At 40.5% G+C, this 21,286-nt stretch overlaps 1 protein-coding gene across 8 annotated transcripts in view; it reads right to left on the reverse strand.

Annotated features, from left to right (window-relative positions):
- ubr5 (ubiquitin protein ligase E3 component n-recognin 5) overlaps positions 1–21,286 on the reverse strand; it is a 164,186-nt gene that overhangs the window by 24,963 nt on the left and 117,937 nt on the right. For all 8 annotated transcript variants that reach the window (XM_072570726.1, XM_072570728.1, XM_072570730.1 and 5 more), the window contains 10 exons: positions 21,137–21,260; positions 17,023–17,134; positions 16,323–16,454; positions 15,040–15,297; positions 12,285–12,553; positions 8,028–8,239; positions 6,428–6,658; positions 3,844–3,917; positions 825–997; positions 173–286 (listed from right to left, as the gene is read on the reverse strand). In XM_072570726.1, coding sequence (XP_072426827.1) covers positions 173–286; positions 825–997; positions 3,844–3,917; positions 6,428–6,658; positions 8,028–8,239; positions 12,285–12,553; positions 15,040–15,297; positions 16,323–16,454; positions 17,023–17,134; positions 21,137–21,260 — 1,699 coding nt within the window. The remainder of the gene's footprint in view (positions 1–172; positions 287–824; positions 998–3,843; positions 3,918–6,427; positions 6,659–8,027; positions 8,240–12,284; positions 12,554–15,039; positions 15,298–16,322; positions 16,455–17,022; positions 17,135–21,136; positions 21,261–21,286) is intronic.

Below are 21,286 nucleotides of genomic sequence, written 5' to 3' on the forward strand. Positions count from 1 at the left end.
AAAAGTATTTGCTAATACATAAACGTTTACTTCACTGGCGTCTTCTACAAAAGAAATACAAGAGATTGAATGCTGCAGCAGGAAATGGCAGTACCGAAGGAGTAATACATTCCTGCACACAGTCCCTTACCATACATTTCATGAGAAAACACTTTGTATACGCAGATCTTACCTCTAGGCAGTTTCTATCCACAGTTACTTCAGTTATACCTTTCCCAAGGCCTGAAAAGGAGGAATATAAACCTTGGCTTGGGCGACCAAATAAATCTTCTTTTCTAGCGTTGGGCTGGAGAAAGAGAAAGACCCAAAACACAATTTAAAACAATTTTCCCTAAAGAACTAGTAAATGATCATTCTAATTTGAGTCTTCCTTCAAAGCTTCAGCACAGAATACAATTTGCATAGGCAGTCATTGCAACATGATTAACAGTAAAGACATCATAGTCTTACCAGATCATAGGTCTGCTCTCTTATTAGACAGAGATGACTGGTGGTGGATTAAACTGAGTCATCACACCTCTGGCAAGGGGAAAGGTTGAGAAGGGGAGTCCCTTCATGGTAACCTCAACTGGTGTAGGATTTGCTGATTCCACAATGTTGGTGTCACTCTGCATCACTAACTAGGCACCCAGGCAACTGTGCTAACCAACCTCCCAGAACCACATTCCTGATGAAGGGCTTATGCTCAAAACATCAATTCTCCTGGTCCTCAGATGCTGCCTGACCTGCTGTACTTTTCCAGCACCATATTCTTGTCCCAGAACCAGAGCAAGAAACTTATAAATAAAATGCCTGAGTAGACTAATCAGTGCTCTTATGCTTACTTGTAAAAGGTGAGGTTGGTCTGCTAGGGGAATTGCTTCAGCGAGAGAAACTTCAAATGGATTTGGGGGAATACAACCAAGGAAGGTCATGGAATCAGAACGCCGAAAGAATGGATGATTTTGGCCCGCTTCTGTGGAAAGTGTTTCATCATCCTTGTCATGCAGGCCAGAACCTAAAGCAGAAAAAAGTCTCAGTTTTTGATCACAGTACACATAGCCATATCCACTACTAGCAAACCAAATAATTCAAAAATGAAATGCAAGAGAAATGAACTTGCCTCGCAGAATTTTAGAAACTGGAACTATGAATAATGGACACAAAAGCTGTCAATTAATCTATATTGACTTTAGTCATTTTAATTTATGTAAAGTTCCAATGACATTAATTGATATAGCTGGTTTAAAAGTGCGATGGACACAAACAGCTACTGCATTTTATGCTCAGCACACCTAGAATAAATTAATCTGGGGTCTTCTGGTGCATTGATTGTGGTCATACTCTGGGCCAAAACATCCAGGTGTAAGTCCCAAGGACCAAAGAATTGTGGCATAACATATCTAAAATAGTTAACTGACAAATTAATCGGTACATCATCCTTGTCAATCCAAATACTTATCAAACAAGGAAGCTATTTAAGGAATACAGGATTGGTGGCGTCGGAGAAATCTCAGTTATATCCATAATCACAATTCAACACACAGTTAATCCCAGAGTCAGGATCACTAGCATGTCCATTTCTGATTAGGACATGAGTGAATGAGCACGACAGCTGGCAGAGCTCTGTAAATCTAACATAACTAATGTCCATAAAAAATTTGAAGAAAGTAACTTTCCTTAAAATAAAAAGACCTAAAGATAGCACGTAGAAAGGTCCATAAAATTGCAATCACGTTGAACATAAAGCTAGAACAATGTTGAACCAAAAATAATGTCATGTTCCAATTAATACTCAGAATAAGTAATCAAACTCAATTGTAAAAAGAACGAGTGCCAACAAGTAAGAATCAAAAACACAACTAACAGGTACTACAGGTTCTACAAATGACTGCAAGTTCATTATGCAGATAGGAAAAGGTAAATAAGGAAACAGGTACCAGTAACAATGAAAGATACAACTGAGTGGAATATAGAAAAAGTGGTGACTGCAAGTGTGCATTATGAACAGTTCACTTATAGAACAAACAACAAAAAGCCTATTCCTATGTTCAGGCTCGTTACTGTGCAAAGCCTGCATGCTCAAAAACTGGTGCCAGATAGCTGCCCAAAATTGGATCTGGATTCTTATGCAAATAATTGGTGAATACCAATTAGCAACTCTTCCCAGTTTATATTGACTGATTTGAAATAATTTACTTCAGTGGCTGCAGCATTCTTGGAAGTGTTGAACAAAGAAAGTGACAATAGAAGGAAGGAACGCAGTGGGGTTTCAGGGGAAATGAGTCAATGCCACAAAGAGCTTTGCAGAGCTCTCAGTGCCATGTCAATTTTCTCTTAAAGTCACAAAACAGGTATTAGGTTGTTATTAGCATTTACAAGGGCTCCACACCTTTTGTTTTTAAAAAGGAGAGACCTGTAAAGTGTCCAGATCCAACTTCCAATAGAACACAGAACAATACACAGTGCAGAACAGGCCCTTCGACCTTTGATGCTGCGCCGACCTGTGAACTATTCTCAGCTCATCCCCCTACACTATCCCAAAATCATCCATGGGCTTATCTAAGGATTGTTTAAATCTCCCTAATGTGGCTGAGTTGACTACATTAGCAGGTAGGGCATTCCATACCTTTCCCACTCTCTGCATAAAGAACCTGCCTCTGACCTGTCTTAAATCTATCACCCCTCAGTTTGTAGTTATGCCCCCTCGTACATGCTGAAGTCATCACCCTAGGAAAAAGACCTTCACTGTCTACCCTATCTAATCCTCTGATCATCTTGTATGTCTCTATTAAATCCCCTCTTCACCGCCTTCTTGCCAATGAGAACAGGTTAAAGTCTCTCAGCTTTTCCTCATTAGACCTTCCCTCCAGATCAGGCAACATCCTGGTAAATCTCCTCTGCACCTTTTCCAATGTTTCCACATCCTTCCCAAAGTACCAGAACTGTACACAATATTCCAAGTGTGGCCGCACCAGTGTTTTGTATAGTTGCTGTATGATATTGCGGCTCCGGAACTCAATCCCTCTACAAATGAAACCTAACACACCCCGTAAGCCTTCTTAACAGCACAATCCACCTGGGTGGCAACTTTCAGGGATCTTTGTACATGGACTCCCAGATCCCTCTGCACATCCACACTACCAAGAATCTTTCCATTGACCCAGTACTCTGCATTCCTGTTATTCTTCCCAAAGTGCATCACCTCACATATAGCTGCATTGAACTCCACTTGCTACCTCTCAGCCCAATTCTGCAGTTTATCCAAGATCCCCTGCAACCTGTAACATTCTTCCAAACTGTCCACTACTCCACCGACTTTAATGCCGTCTGCAAATTTACTTATCCATCCACCTATGCCTGCGTCTAAGTCATTTATACAAATGACAAACAGAATTGGTCCCAAAACAGATCCTTGTGGCATACTACTAGTAAACAGACTCCAAGCTGAATATTTTCCATCAACCACCACTTGCTGCCTTCTTTCAGAAAGCCAGTTTCTAATCCAAACTGCTAAATCGCCCTCAATTCCATGCCTCTGCATTTTCTCCAACAGCCTACCATGTTGCAGTGTGCTGATTCTTTGATCTCCATATTATCTCTTAGACGACTTTTAATTAAGCAGAGAGAGGTTTAATTTCTTCCCCACAAAGTCTATATTTTCTCATTATACCATCATTTTAAAATAAGTTCCGAGACATAGTTGAGAAATTCTTATTTCTGCAATATATTGCAGGTCAATTGCAGGTATATGCTCTTAAAAGTCCAGTCATAGATGTAAAAAGGAATTTAAAATTACTGTAAAAGAGAGAATTAAATAGGCCATTCGACAATGCACAGCTCATTAAGCACAAAAGGACTCACTCTGATTTGTATCATCATCATTTTCATGCTCCGAATCCTCATTGTCAAGACCCAGCTCCAACAACTCTCGAGTCCTGTGAAGATTGGCACATTACAGATATCGTGCCAAAATACAAGTTTTAATAACTTATTTCTGGTAAGACAAACTCCATTTAATATTAACACACTAAACATGAGATAGCAATTGTTTTTAAAGTTATGACAGATGCCCACTTCCTTTAAATACCACTCAACCCTTAAATCTATGCTAAACTGCTTCCTCCTGTGGAATCCTCTTGAAAAACAAAACTGAAATAATATGATAGCGGCCATTTCACCCATAGATTTCTACCCTGATGAAAATTTACTCCAGAAGGAAATATTTCGGTTACAAATTAAGCAGCTCAACAATTTGTATTAGATTTTGCATTTATGATTTAAATAGCAACATAAGGTAAGTGAACATGTTTAAAGCATTGCTTATTCACTCCCACAATTTACACAACCTAATTTCAAACAACAATGAAGCATCTCATTCCCAGTCGTACAACTCCATCTCAGAGCAGCAAAGTGACTTTATTTTCTTATATATGAAGGAAAGGATTTGACATCCACATCAAAAACTGCGTTATTTTTGAAGACTCAAGTATTTAAACTAAATACAGCAAATTTCTGTGAATACATGTCATGGTCTCTTTCAAGTCATAAAGCAAAGGAACACAACCTCTGGCCCACCATTAAACACCAAACTACATTAATCCCATTTACCAGCACTTGGCCCACAGCATATTAGGGCCTGGCATTTTAAGTACTCATCCACATGTTCCTTAAACATTGCAAAAGTACTTGCCTCCACCACCCTCACAGACATGTTTCACATTTCCACCACCCTCTAGGTGAAACAAGCTTTCCTCTGTTTCCCTCCAAACCACTTATTCCTCACTTAAAACTTATGCCCTCTGACTTAAGACAGGCTGCTGCAGGGAAGAGATTTTCACAACCTACTGTCTACGACTCTCAATTTTGTTTACCTCAGACACTCCTTCAGCCTCACCTGCTCCAAGGAACAAAATAAGCCCAGCCTAACCATTCTCTCCTCATAATGGAGACTTTTCATCCCAGACAATGTCCTGATGAATATCCTCTGCACCCTCTCCAGTGCAAACACATTCTTCTGATGGTGTGGTGACTAGAAATGCACAAGGAATTCCATCCGTGGCTGAACAGAAGTTGTAACAAGATATCCTTGCTCCAAAATTCTATATCACTTTGCTTACATATGCCGCGTCCTTTAGGGATCTATGGACTAATACACCAAGATCTCTAAGCACCAGATATCCTTCCCTTATTGAAATGCATCATTTTACATTTAGTCAGGTTTAAGTTCAACGCCATTGCTCTCCCAAATCATTATGCATAGCAACACTAATTTTTGTGTCATCTGCAAACTTAATTATACCTTCGGCATTTACATTCAAGTCATAATGTACATTAACAGCACAGGTTGCAGCACTGAAGCCTGTGGTACACCACTGGTCACAGGCTTCCAATACAAAAACAACCCACCACCACCCCGCTTTGCCTCCAGTTTGTAAGCCAATTTTGGATCCAGTTTGCCAACTTGCCTTGGATTCCATGGACTCTTAGATAAGTTTTCCACGTGGGATCTAGTCAAAGGCCCTTGCTGATATCCATGTAAACCACCTCAACTCATCAGTATATTTAGACACCTTCTCAAAACTCAAATGAATGGGATAGGATTCTCCTTTAACAAACCCATACTGACTATCCCTGATCAACTCCTGCCTTTTCAAGTATCGATTAACCCTGTCCTTCAGATTTTCTCTATAATTTCCTGACCACTGACATCAAACTAATTGGTCTGTAATTACCTGGCTTATTCCAGTTGCCCTTCGTAAATAAACAAATCACATTAGCCATCCTCCTGCCACTTCACCCATGGGCAGCAAAGCATGAAATCTATCCAGTTCTCCAGTATATGTTGATTACTTGGTTAAGCTATCAATCACACTGTAGCACAGTTACATACAAGTATCAGAACAATGTGGTTATCGGAGTGGGGAAGAAATTGGGTGCTCTGCAGTTAATGCATTAGCTTTGTCCCCTCAAAACTTCTATGCCATCTGTAAAACTGAAGTCAAAAGTGTGACAGAATCATCACCAGGGGGATAACTATAACTTCAAGAACATAAGTAGCTCTACATCACCCAGGACAGCAATCTAGTAGCTGTCTTTTCCACAAGATTCAATACACATCTCCTCGACCATCAGTTCACTGTGGCCACAGTATACAGCAGGATGCACTGCACAAGTCCTACTTCTGTAAACTCCATTCACAAGACAAATAAGAGCAACAAGAGCAAAGGGACACTAAGATTTTGTGTTATAAACTCTCAAAGACATTTTTTACCGTTACCCATTCATCAAAATACCACTGTTTTGCTGCACTGCACTGGCACAAAATACTGTAGTATCATAAGCAAGACTACAAGACAGTCAATTAGGCATATTAAGGGTGGACAATAAAGTAACTTTTCTATCAACACAATGCAAAAATAGTTTTTAAAAACTGAACACAAAGTACCGTTTTCGATCCAGTTGTGGTGTATCCAACGTTGTCTGCTGGTTCATTGCTTTAATCCAGTAAATAAGTGCCTGGAAGACATATGCTACATGCTTTAATGAGCAAACATCCAGCACTGGCAGTACATCAGAATGCTCATCATTATGGGAACGCATGAGAGAAAGGGCATAATTGAGAAAATCACCACGTGCAGACATCATTCCTTGACGAGCATTCAACAAAGTAGCACGTCTGGGAAGATAAAAACATTGGCAAAATTACAATGAGCATCAACATCTACAATTCATCCACAGCAAATCAGCTCAGTACAAAAGTAAATCAGACCAAATAAAGCATAAAAGCATGCCTTCTATGCTGCATTTAGTTTGATAATGATTAGATTAACATTTTGTGAACTTGAAAATTTAAAATTTTGATTTTTAAAAAGTATTATTCTTCTGGACAGATAACATTGCTTGCTATGCATGCTAATAATACTTCTGCTTGTTAAGCACAATGGCTCCATTGAGATAATTTCAGTCAAAATTAAACATGTTTAAGTAATCCATTTACAAATACCTCAACACAATAACATCAAACCAGGTCCAAATGTGAATTCCAAAACCATAAATTTAGATTCTCACTTTATAGCAAATAAAATATTTGATGGAATATTTATCAAATAATGTTTAGAGGCTAATGCACATGATAGGAGTGTGCAATGAATGCACACTAATGCATTCCAATTCCTCCAACTATTGAATGCACAAGTTTTGAATTGAATCATAGTACGGATTAGCATAATTTCTTAACATTGTGCAACATCCCTTAACTTATTTTCCTACTCCACATTCATTCTGTGAGAATGCCTTGTCTGCACATCTAATATGTAATTGGGCAAAAATGAAAAACATATTCATGTTAAGCAATCGAGAATAAAAGGTGTTACTGAGCCCGAAGTGAAATCATCCAGTAGGTGACAATTTTTATTTAACTTTTATTCAACAAGAAATAAAAGGATGGGCAGAAAGTTCTTCAGTAACATGACACCAATGCTCATTACAACTGGTGGTCAACTACCCCTTCATACACTTCAAAATGCCCTAATTTGCGTCAGCGCTCCCTTCCATTATGGGAACATCTCTCTTGTACAGATTAAAGTGTGTGCACAGTACTGTTTCAAAGCCACCTTATGCATCTAAAATTTAACACCATACAAAGTTAACAAAACTTAAAAATCTCTTCATGCAGAGGGGGCGGTGAAGTGGTGTTCTCCTGAGGTATTTATGGAAATTTTATGGATAAGCGATATGATTAAAATCTTGGGGGCAGGGAACATGTTTATATAAAGTAGTTTTTTGGTAGACTTTTCCCACAAAGCCAATGGCAGATTATCTCTGGGTAGTTCTACAGAAACCAGGTCACTAGCCTGAAAAGCTGTCAAAGCAGCCGGAGAACTAGCTTAATTGGGAAATTGACATCCGTAGCACATAACATTTCCAAGAACGGCATTACTCTGGAGCAAACTACCCAAATAAAGTACACTATGACTTTAGCAGTCCACCTCAACTAAATGACAACATATTATTAAAACGCACGATTCCAGAAAGTGAGGGGTTACCTTCTTCCCTCTAATGTTCTCAGACTGGCTTCTTCACGTGCTGTTAGTCTCTCACGCCTGGCAGAATTTTGAGAAGCATGTAAAGGATGGCTGGGGTGACCAGGATCCCCCGCAGAGGACAATGCTGAACCGTAGCGTAACTGTGCCTCAGTGGAGTCCATGATGCTAACCATCCAGTTCCACGTGGGCATCAGCTTTTCCTCCACATAATTCTGAAGAAACAACCAAACAAAATCTTAAGCAATTTCCCAGTCTCGGGCTTCGCTACAAATAGAGTATGGGGTGCTGGAAAAACACAGCAGATCAGGTAGCATCTGAGGAGCAGGAGAGTTGAAGTTTCAAGCCTGATGAAGGCCTTTTGCCCGAAACGTCGAGATCCTGCTCCTCGGATGCTGCATGACCTGCTGTGTTTTTCCAGCACCACATTCTATTCTCTAATCTCCAGCATCTGTAGTCCTCACTTTTGGCTTAGCTACAAGTCTGCAATCTAAAATTAGTTCAACTTCCGCATTTGAATGCCATCTAATTGGGACTGTGGAACCAGAAGAGAAACAATAACCTGCCCTTTGGAGCTTAAGAACATTTAGATAGTCCTTATTCTATCAGCCTTTCGTGCTTCTTTCAGAAAACTGCAGTAACATGTTAGTTGTGGTAAGTAGTAAGGCTGGGCACAGAAACTTTACACAAGTAACACGTTATATGGCAAACTGAAGGGGCAGGTAATGAGGCAATTATTTGCATGCAGAATTAAGTTCAACTTTGAACACAAGTTCAGTGATTAATTAAGGAGGCGAAAGTGAGGACTGCAGATGCTAGAGATTTGAGTCAAGATTAGACTGGCGCTTCATCAGGGCTCCTGCTCGAAACGTCGATTTGCCTGCTCCTCGGATACTGCCTGACCTGCTGTGCATCCTTAGCACCACTCTAATCTTGATTTGGAGATGCTGGTGCTGGACTAGGGTGTACAAAGTTAAAAATCACAACACCAGGTTATAGTCCAACAGGTTTAATTGGAAGCACACTAGCTTTCGGAGCGCTGCTCCTGGTGAAGGCAACCACGATGAAAGGTGAACATCATTACTTCAAAGCTCTTCACACCTTGTTATCACATTAAGATTGCTCAGGTTTGGAACAACATCTCTCTCAGTAAAATACAGAAATAAGGTCAAGAAAACATTGATATCAAGTTACGTTACTGCAGTAACACGGCAGGAGACTTAAAACAATTTTAAAATTCCATCAATGACAATCTGGGACTTAGGTGAGCTGGGCTACCAAACTGCCTTTCAGAAGACAAAGATTATTGGCAAGGCTTCAGTTGCTATCATGAGTGAGTATAATTTTCTTCACAGATGTGGGACTTACAGTGGAGTAAGTGTGTGCTGGAACACTTCAAAATCTTTTAATCATCAGCTAGGAGAACCTTAGAATATAAGATTTATTCCTAACTTAAAAGGAAACAATACACTGACGTGAAGAAAAGTGGAGGTTCAAATACCACAACGTTTAAAACTTGTGGCAAAACAGGAGAACTCAATAGTATTTCAATATAACTGACATTAAGAGCAGTCTGGAAGGAAATTTAGAATATTTTGCTTTTTTTCCACATTATGTTGACATTTTAATCCAGAATCTTATGTATTTATTCCAAAACCTGAGAGAGACACTACAAATGGTCATTAAACAGCACTTTTGAAACAGAAAAACATTTCAAAGTGCTTCACATCTACATAATTACAAACCGACGCAAAGGCAAAGAGTGAAATTCTAGGAAGGGTGAATAACAGCTTGACAAAAGGTGGGTTTTAAAAGCATACACGTCAAGGAAGGCAGACAAGCTGTCTGGCTCATGATTGAACTCCTGTGGGAAGATCCAACAGCTAGGTGTCAGCAGTGCTTTGTAACAAAGGAATCAAAGCTTCCTCGTGTGAACGACAAAATGAAGAACAGTTGCCATCCAAATAGAATAAGATCTTTTGTTTTAGCAAAAATGAAACAAAATGGATGAAAAAGTTACAAATTCAATGTTGAGCTGGTAAAGTGGTGAAGGGTCTATTCAACAAAAAAAAACACAGGTGCTCTTCTTCACACTTGGGTTGATCAACACTGGAGAAGTAGGAGACAGAGAACAGAGGTTAGTGTGAAAGCAAGGTGATGATTTAAAATAAAAAGCAACTGGAAACTCAGGATCACCCTTACAGATTAAAAAGGTAAAGTTGCCAGTCCTACCCTACCACAGGGGGTTGCTCTGTCATCAGAGAGAGGTGATGTGTGGTGAATTAAGCGGAGGAGTTGAGAAGGACAGTCCTCCATAGTAACCTCAGCTCGAGCAGGAATTGAACCCACACTGCATCAGAAACCAGCCATCCAACCAAATGAACTAACAGACAACTTTGGTGTTCCACAAAGCAATTACCATACCGGTGCCTTGCCTCTCCAACATAAAAACAATTGCACTGGATGCAGTGAACGCTGAATTGAAAAAAGTACACCCCATTGTTGTTCCATCTAAAAGCAGTGCTTGTGACTTTGGACAGTGAGGATAGAGAAGTAAAGGGTATGTGCTGCATAAAAAGTTGCTGTGGAAAGGAATGGGCGTAGGGTTTTGATTGAAGAGAGTTGAGCCGAAGGATCTGTGCTGTATGACTCCAGAGTACCCTTTGTGTGATCTGCTAATTCTAGCACATTTTAATAAAAAAGGATAATAAGTGAGTAGAACCAGCATATAATGGGGTACAGGGCATTGCATATCTAATGAACAGAAGGAGTGCAGCAGATGCACACCTCTTGCCAGCACACTGAAATAGATGAATTTGAGGCAATGAGCCATTGATGTGTTTTTCAGCAAATGGGTTGAAGCAGGATGAGGCAAATGATGTAACTGAGGAGGAAGCAACCAGTCTCTTTCTGTAACGGAGAATATGGACTTGAAAGTTCAGCTCAGGATCAAAAAGAACAACTTGCGAAGAGTCTTGTTTAGATTAACAGTGGTTAGTGATCTAGCTCTGCACCCACTGGGAGAGGTATAGAACTTCGACCACATGCCGTAGTTGTAGGTATGTTCGCTGAGCTAGGAAGTTGATTTGCAGACGTATTGTTCCCTGTCTAGGTGACAGCTTCAGTGCTTTGGAGCCTCCTGTGAAGCACTACTGTATTGCGAGACACAGACAAGCAAGGAAACGGAAATATGATGCCAACCACCTAAGCACTACCTACCAATAGACCCAAATACAGTATAGCAGCACTTTACAGGAGGCTCCAAAGCACTGAAGATCACAGGCAATTTAGCATGGTCAATTCACCTAACCTGCACATCTTTGGATTGTGTGAGCACCCAGAGGAAACCTATGCTGACACGGTGAGAATATGCAAACTCCACACAGACAGCCACCTGAGGCTGGTTCTGTGAGGCAGCAGTGCTAACCACTGAGCCACTGTGCCAAATGAAGATGACTAGCTTTCCCTTGGTTTGGCTGTAGGAAAATACAAATTGTCAAAGACTGGATGCCAGAAACTCATTTGCCAAGAAAGATGGCATTGAAAATTTAAGAGGCAGTGGAGTGTTAAAGCTGGCTGGTGGCAATATATGCATGCATAAACACCAACTCCATACTCATGGATAATATTGCCACAGGAAGTCATTGTGAGAAAATGGGGGGTGGGGATGAAAAACAGATTCTGGAGATAACAGCAAGAACAACAACTGGATAAGTAATGTGATGTGGGTGAAATGAGATGGCTCTGTTAAGCTGCATCATTGATAAACATTAGGAGTATGATAGCAATGTTAATAGCTACAGAAAGGGAGGGGAACAACAGATGAGAAAAGTCAACCATTTCAACTTTAGCTGGCATGGGAGTAAGGAAGAGAAGCTGATCTCATGGATGAGACGAACACTCACTTTGCATTGTCTGATGGAATGGAAAATCATGAAAGGCAGCACTGTTGTACAATTTCTTTATTGTGTATATATGGCAGCTTCTTGTGACTTTCCATTCTGTCAGTCAATGCAAAGTGAAGAACAGGGTTGAAAGTCGTCGAGGAAACCCAATAGGACTGAATGGAAACAAAAAGCAAATAATATCACGGAAATCATGAAATCTGGAGCAAACGAGGTAAATACTGGATCAGTGGGTGCCTGAAGATAAGGAATTATAAATTAGGGAATTAAAGAGATTTCTCAAAAAAAATCATTCTAAACAAAGACACCAAAAATGCTTGCTACATATATTTTGTTAGCACATAACAGTACAAACCTGCAAGTTCATGGCATCCTGATATGTTATTTTCAAGGCAGCTGGTATCTGAGAGTACACCAAGTGATTATACTTTGGAATTAAACCCATGAGGTCAGAGATCTGCCGTATGACAATACTATAAGCTCGTGCCAGGCTACTTGCTGATGTGAGGTAACTGCTGGAATTGCTTGCTTCCAGAGCTGCCGCTGCCGCTGCTGCACTAGTACTGATGGTAGCACTGCGTCGCAAGGTTGAAGGATCAATATAAATTAAACCTGCTGAGCCCCCTGAAAGACAGATATGTGAAGAAATCACTGTTCTCTAAAATATTGCCAATGAAATTTATACACCAAGTACAATTATCCGTATTCTCTTAAACCTCTCAAACATAAATTGAAGAAAGAATGAGAGCCAGCTCACAATTAGAATGAGCCACATTTACTGGCATGTCCTTGGCTCCCAATGTTGAGATCATATGGGGATTTCAAGTCTACACAGGTCAATAACGTGCGCAACACAGCCTTGCTTGAGGAGAGTTTCTAGTTAGCCTGTGTTTGCCCTTCTTTTTAAGAACAGCAGATGTTTCCCAAAGCAATAGGCCCAAGAGAAACCAGAGAATGGTTATCAGCCTGATGAGGAGAGATGGGCACCGCTGAAGCGAGGACACTCCAACATCAAAGAGCTCTTGGCCATTTCGTGAAAATTTGAGAATTATAAAAGTGTGGATTGGGAACCTTCTCACTGGATTAGTTTTGCTTACTTCTATGGACTGCAGCTCTTTTTTTGGAGCATGGAGTCCTGGATGCTTCTAGCTTGAACCAGGAATCAGTTTCTATGGAGTTGCCAGACTTTACGATTAGTAGGGAGCCACTACCATGATAGGACATTTGAAAAAAAAGATAATGGTCTCAAGGTGGACCTTAATTGGCAGTCTGCCCCAACAGAGCAACAACTCTGCTTCCAGCTCACCTCTGGAAAACCAAGTACAATGGGCAGACTGAATGTGACTTCTCACTATTTTCCTACTCCCTTTGTCTAAACTTGTCTCCACAGGGTCAAGAAAAGGCAGCCTAATGTTTTGCTTTGGTGTTTTCAAATTAATTTCTTGTGGAAATTTCAAATTGAGTCACAAATAAAAATATCTTAATTTAGCCTTTTAAAGGAAATCTCATTTAAAATTTGAACACTGTCTCCGGCAAGTATGTCATCTCCAGCATTGTGCAATAACACTGCTACTGACTGCAAAGTGCTTTACTGGGCATCCATAGTGAGCAGCTAGGGTAATGTCACCAGGCTCAAGATTAATGTGGTGCTAGAAAAGCACAGCCGGTTAGGCAGCATCCAAGGAGCAGGAAAATCAACATTTTGGGCAAAAGCCTCATTTCCTGATGAAGGGCTTTTGCCTGAAACGTCAATTTTCCTGCTCCTTGGATGCTGCCTGACCTGCTGTGCTTTTCCAGCACCACACTAATCTGGACTCCGATCTCCAGTCCTCACTTTCGCCTAATGTCACCAGGCTGTCCAAACTGCTGATCACATGAAAAGATTTTGACAGAACCCCATACAAGTAACGAAGCAAATTGAAATCACATTTTACATGGATGAAAATACATTGAGAATCATACGGGATAATGACAGAAGCTAAAATATTCCAATGTGACACCAAAATTGGAGTAGTGGACAGCGAAGGAGGTTACCTCTGATTACAACACGATCTTGATCAGATGGGCCAATGGGCCGAGTGGCAGATGGAGTTTAATTTAAAAAAAATGCGAGGTGCTGCATGTTGGGAAAGCATATCAGGGCAGGACTTATACATTTAGTAGTAAGGTTCTAGGGAGTGTTGCTGAACAAAGAGACCGTGGAGTGCAGGTTCATAGCTCCTTGAAAGTGGAGTTGCAGGTAGATAGGATAGCGAAGGTGGCATTTGATATGCTTTCCTCTATTGGTCAGAGTACTGAGTACAGATGTTGGGAGGTCATGTTGTAGCTGGACAGGACATTGGTTACACCACTGTTGGAATATTGCATGCAATTCTGGTCTCCTTCCTATCGGAAAGATGTTGTGAAATGTGAAAGGGTTCAGAAAAGATTTACAAGGATGTTGCTAGGGTTGGAGGATTTGAGCTTTAGGGAGAGGCTGAACAGGCTGGGGCTGTTTTCCCTGGAGTAGAGGCTAGGGGTGATTTAATAGAGGTTCATAAAACTATGAGGGATGTGGATAGGGTAAATAGACAAGGTCTTTTCTCTGGGGTAGGGGAGTCCAGAACTAGAGGGTACAGGTTTAGGGTGAGAGGGGAAAGTTATATAGGTAACCTAAGGGGCAACGTTTTCACACAGGTGGTACATGCATGGAACGGGCTGGCAGAGGTGGTGTACATCTCTAAGTCTTAGAAATAGCCCTTTGCAGTTTTAAAATTATGTTTTGCAGGCCAATTCTACAGTTTCTCAACTTTTAGAAGGCACATTAAGAACATCCAATTGAATTAGGTAATTTTTAAGGAGGTTTACAGCAGTTAAAGTGGTACAGGAAAATTAAAATTCTCACTTATTTCAATGACGGCCAGCTCTTCAACAGGCCAAAAGACAGCCTACAGTGGAGATTAAAGTAGCAAGCCACAACTTTGGACTTGTGCTAATCCACGTGAACCCAGGATTACAAAGTTACAGTCAGCATCAAAATGATTATTAACAGCAAGGGCTGACTGCACAAAGTCAACCACCCATCCTCAACCTCCACACAAAATCTCAAGTAATTTTCCATTAAGACTCACCTGCAGGAGTGCTAGTACTAGATGGAGTAGTATTAGTTGACCTTTGGTTCTGGGTACTGCGTACAGCCCATTGCATAGAGCGTGGTGCCTGAGCTGCACTGTTCGCATGAGAACTGCTGGTGGTTCTCTCCAAAGGTTCATCCTGCAAAAATGTATCCTGTTCTTCATCATCACTCTGGCTGCTGCTACTATCAGAATCACTAGAGTCATTGGATTGAGAGTCATCCTCAGAGAAAAAGGCTGGAACGCTGCTGGCACCTTAATAATCAGGCAAGTTACTAGGTTAGAAAGACAAGTAACCATGATTACAGAGGAACCTCGATTATCTGAAGATTTCAAGGTCCCACAAAAACGTTACAAAGAGGTAAATGTATTCAATTTACCCATACTGAAGAGCATGTGAAAACACTGGCAAAAGCAAAGAAACACAAGCAGCTCAAGCATCAGCAACTGGATATTTTTAGGTAGGAGTTGTTACATTGCCCTTCACAAAACTAAGTGGTTTACAGTATCCCTGCCACTTTACCAGGCTGTTCATTAAAAAACACACTGACAATGTAAACGCATGCGCGAGGCAGTACTTCTGTGTTTCTATCGCAAGACTGGGTTCCCGAAAACTGACAAAAGCTCTTACGATCGCAGCTGCTGTTTGGGACCTTGTTTAATGCTGGGATTTGATATACAGTATTTATATGATGGTAAGTACTTCTCATTTTAACCCATAATTGGTAGACTGCAAGAATTAGTTTAAATAGCAGACTCACTAAAACTATATTTAAATCAATTCTGTGGTAGAGCACAGCGTTAGATCAGTATGGCTTCCCTTGTTTAAGGTAAAATCGATTATCCAAACAATTGATTATCCAAAATGAAATAGTGCCCACCCATCTCGTTCGGATAACTGAGGTTCCTCTGCAATTACATGTAGACAGCCAATATATTCTTTGTAGTTTGGTGAAGTAGTGACAATAATCACATGAAACAGGTACTTTCAAGTTAAGCAATTTAGGATTCAAAAATCATGCTAACAACAAAGGCGGAGAGAAATATAGTGCAGACCTTCTGATTAAACCTGCTTTTGTATATAACAGTGGTCATTACAAACCAGCATTAAAAACCAATCTTCATTAAAATATTGCATTAGGAATAGACTTAGAAATAAGCTGGTTTGAACAAAAATTTGAAGCAAGTACTACTCTAAGTGACCCATTTATATAGTAAACAAAGCAGGAGCTGGGTAAGATTTTGAACTTTATTATTTGACAGAATTGTAACTAAATCACCTGCTTCAGATCCTGCAGTAGCTGCAGTGACAACACTCCTGCGTCCACTGGCATTGTCTTGGTTGCTATGGTTGCTTTCGCTGTCACTTTCAGTCTCTGCTGCTGCCAAGAGATCAAGTTCCATATCACTCCCTAAAAGGAGTCAAAATAAAATTTCTCAATATAAATCGTGAATGAAGCACAACAAAATGATGATTTATTTTAGGTTGAATTTCAACCATCATTCTTTTAAACAACCTTCTCAACTATTGATTACATACACTAATATGGCTCAACATGAATACAAACAGAAAATAATCAATAATCCCGGATGAACAGGAAAGAGTTTCTCATGCAAAATAAAATGTGCAAAGTAAATGTTCGAGCTGCATTCACTCGACAGAACTTTGCAGAAGGAACCCATTATAATTAGTGTTTAAAAAGGCTACCTCTGCTGACATCCAAGAATATTTGTAGAAGAAATAAAGGTCAAACCTTTAAGGAAAAGTTAGTGAACACGAATATATTAGTAACCGAGTAAAAGTATATTTGACACACGTAAAAATTGTCAAGTGAAGTACTTTTTAAAAGTTTTACTAAAAAAATTGGCCTTTTATTGTGCATGCTGAAAAGATCAGAAGTGAGTATGCGCAGCTGGAAATGCACAACACGAATAAGTGGTACCAGGATAAATGACAGGACAGAAATACATGTTCCATACCATCATCATCATGTTCATCATGTTGCCCCTCAGCTTCAGTATTTTCTTCACCCTGCTCTTCTTGCTCATCATGATGGTCTTCTTCTCCAGCTACCCCTTCAACGACCTCAACCTTGAAGATGGTACAAAAAAATTACTGAAAAACATTGCTAGAGGGCATTTCATATTTTCAGCACTTCCCTTCGTGTTTCACTGCTCTCAAGTTAAACTTTTGATAGTCATTCCCATGTAAGAAAACCTAAGTCAGTTTATCTGCTGCTTTTGAAGCTTTTGGTTATAGCAGTGTTGCAGAATACATAAGGCACTAGCACATCTGGCTTATTGGGTATCTGGACATTGCAAATTATGACTGAGTATTTTGGTTATGTGCTATACTTATAATCATACAGCTATACAGCAAGGAAACAGACTCTTCAATCCAACCCGTCCATGCAAACCAGATACCCAAATTAGTCTTGCCCGATCTGCCAGCATTTGGTCCATATCCCTCTAAATCCTTCCTATTCATATGCATATCCAGATGCCTTTTAAAGATGTTGTAATTGCATCAGCCTCCTCTGGCAGCTCATTGCATACACGCACCACTCTCCGTGTGAAAAAAGTTGCCCCTTAAGTCCCTTCTAAACCATTCCCTCCTCATCTTAAACCTATGCCTTCCAGTTTTAGATTCACCAGTCCTAAGAAAAACACTTTCACTATTCACTCTATCCATGCCCCTCACAATTTTATAAATCTCTAAGGTCACCCTTCAGCCTCTGATCTCCAGGGAAAATAGTCCCAGTCTATTCAACCTCTCTCTATAGCTCAAACCCTCCAGCCCTGGCAACATCCTGGTAATCTTTTTTGAACTCTTTCAATTTGATGATGAAAAGCAGTGGACCCAGCACCAATCGTTGTGGCACACCACTGGCCAGAGGCCTCCAGTCTGAAAGCAACCCTCTACCATCACCCTCTGTTTTCTACCTTCAAGCCAGTTCTGTAGCCAACTTACTAGTTCTCCTCATATTCTACGTGATCTAACTTTGCGAACCAGTCTACCATGAGGAACCTTGTTGAATGCCTTTCATATAGATCGTGTCCACTGCTCTGCCCTCATCAATTCTCTTCGTTACATCTTCAACAAAAATCTCAATCAAGTTCGTGAAACACTATTTCCCACACACAAAGCCATGTCAACTATTCCTAATCAGTCCTTGCCTTTCCAAATACATTAAATCCTGTCCCTCAGTATCCCTTCCAACAACTTGCCACCACCAATGTCAGAGTCACAGGTCTATAGTTCCCTGGCTTCCTTACCACCTTTCTGGAATAGTGGTACCACATTAGGAAACCTCCAGTCTTTTGACACCTCACCTGCAGGTATCAATGATCCAAATAACTCAGCAAAGGGCCCAATCACTTCCCTAGCTTTACACAGAGTTCTAGGGTACATCTGATAAGGTCTTGGGGATTTATCCACCTTTATGCATTTTAAGGCAGCCAGAACTTACTCATCTTTAAAATGGACATTTTTTAAAGATGTATTTGGAGAAAGCGAGGACTGCAAGTGCTGGAGATCAGAGTAGTGTGTGTGGTGCGAGCAAAGCACAGCAGGTCAGGCAGCATCCCAGGAGCAGGAGAATAGACATTTTGGGCATAAGCCCTTCATCAGGACCCTGATCCTGACCTGCTGTGCTTTTCCAGCACCACACTTCAGACATTTTTGAAGATGTCACTATTTATTTCCCCAAGTTCCCTATCTTCCATATTGTTCTCTACAGGACACACTGATGCAAAATACTCATTTCGTATTCAAGGTTTGCGTTAAGATTTGTGGCTTGGGTGCTAGCTGCCGTAGTTGTGGGTATGTTCCGCTGGGAAGTTGATTTGCGGACATTATGTCCCCTGTCTAGCTGACAGCTTCAAGTGATTTGGAGCCTCCTGTGAAGCCTTTGGCGAACATACTTGCAACTATGGCAACTCATTTAGAATCACCCCTCTGCCATCTCCTGCGGTTCCACACATAGGTGGCCTTGCTGATCTTTCGGGACCCTTTTCTCATCCGAGTTACCCTTTTATCCTTAATGTATTTGTAGAATCCCTTTGGATTCTCCTTAACCCTATTTGTCAAAGTGCTCTGATGTCCCCTTTTTGCCCTCCTGATTATCTCACATATTCTCCTATTGCTTTTATAATCTAAGGTTTCACTTGATCTCTGCTATCTACACCTCACAAACACTTGCTTCGTTTCTTGACCAAAACCTCAATTTCTCTAGTCATCCAGCATTCCCTATAACTACAGCTTTGCCCTTCACCCTAACAGGAACACACTGTTTCTGGACTCTTGTTATATCATTTTTGAAGGTTTCCCATTTTCCAGCTGCCCCTTTGCCAGCAAACATCCGCTCCAAGCAATTTATGAACATTCTCGCCTAATACTGTCAAAGTTGGGCTTCCTCCAATTAAGAACTTCAGCTTTTAGATTTAGTCTATCCTTTTCCACAACAATTTAAAAACTAACAGAGTTATGGTCGCTGACCCCAAAGTGCTCTATCACTGACACCTCAGTCACCTGTCCTGCCTTATTTCTCAAAGCAGGGTCAAGTTTTGCAACTTCTCTAGTGGGTACATCCACATACTGAATCAAAACATTTTCTTGTACACACTTAAAATTCCTGTTCATCCAAACCCTTAACACTATGACAGTCCCAGACTATATCTGGAAAGTTAAAATTCCCTAGAATAACCACTCTATTATTCCTACAAATAACTGAGATCTACTTACAAATTTGTTTCTCAATTTCCCGCTGACTATTGGGGGGTCTATAGTACAATCCCAATAAGGTGACCATCCCTACCCAAATAATTTTCCTGGACATACTTTCAGGAATAACCTCCCAAAGTACAGCCAAAATGCTATCTGTCATCAAAAACACCACTCCACCTCCTCTCTTGTCCGCCTTTCAGTCCTTCCTTTAGTATCTATACCCTGGAAACAAAACTGCCAGTCCTGTCCATCCCTGAGCCACATTCTCTATAATTGCTATAATATTCCAGCCCCATGATTCCAATCATGCTCAGAATTCATCTGCCTTCCTTGTTAGGCCTCTTGTATTGAAACAAATGCACTTTATCAGTCCTACCTTGTTCTCTGCTTTATTCTTGTCTGCCCTGACTGCTTGACGTGCTTCTTTTCCCAACTGCACCTGTCTCAGAGTGATCGCTTTTCTCACCTTCTCCCAGAGATACTTTTGACTTTAAAAAAGGTGGGGTTTTTTTTTTACAAAAAAATTAATGGAACAGGCCCATCTCTAATTGCCCAGAGGGCAGTTAAGAGTCAATCACTTTGCTGTGGGTCGGGAGTCCCTAAGCCAGACCAGGTTAAGGATACAGTTTCCTTGGCTCAAGGACATGAGTGAACCAGATGGGACTTTCCAACAACCATCAATGGATTCATTGTCACCATCAGACTCCTAACTCCAAGTTTTTATTGAATTCAAATTCCACCATCTGCCATGGCAGGATTTGAACCCAGGTCCCTCAATTGGGTCTCGATTAACAGTCCAGCAATAATACCACTAGGCCACTGCCGCCCCATTTTATTATCCAAAATATCATCAGATGCTAAGAGACTGAAATAGTAATCACAAAGGAAGCAGGTTAAAATATATGTTTCTTAAGAATATTAAAGTTTAAGGTAAGCACATTTACATTACTTTCATCACTCATCATAATTGTCTCATGAAAGCACTGAAAGATGTATAACTGCAGCTCCAGTCGTGTATGGATAAATTAAAACCACCTTCTTGCAAATTAAGGCAAGACTAACTACCACCACCCAGCCTAATTGAAGTCTACATCAAAAACATGTTGAGTTTGTATCTTGCAGAATCAATAATGTCTATTTGGTGAGTTATGTTCATTTCTCTGTGCCAGTTTTGGACAGTCAAAAAAGAATAGGTCTGAATAAACAAAGGAACAGAAAAGATTCTTAAAATAAAAAAAAACTGCAACAGTTAAGAGTCAACTACTGTGCTGTGGGTCGGGAGTCCTTAAGCCAGACCAGGTAAGGATGGGAGAGTTTGACTTTTGAGGGAGAAGAAGCTATAGCAAACTATGTACCAAACAGACTTACCTCTTCCACATCTGCTGTCACAATATCATCTTGCTCTTCATCTCTGCCACGAACAGGTTGAGACTGGCTAATGTGTCGCTGCTGAGGATTGCGAATGATGTATGAAGACTGAGACTGGCTGGAACTGCAAAAGGTGATGGATTACTAGAA

The sequence above is a fragment of the Chiloscyllium punctatum genome, chromosome 5 (genome assembly GCF_047496795.1).
Source record: "Chiloscyllium punctatum isolate Juve2018m chromosome 5, sChiPun1.3, whole genome shotgun sequence".
NCBI lineage: Eukaryota > Metazoa > Chordata > Chondrichthyes > Orectolobiformes > Hemiscylliidae > Chiloscyllium > Chiloscyllium punctatum.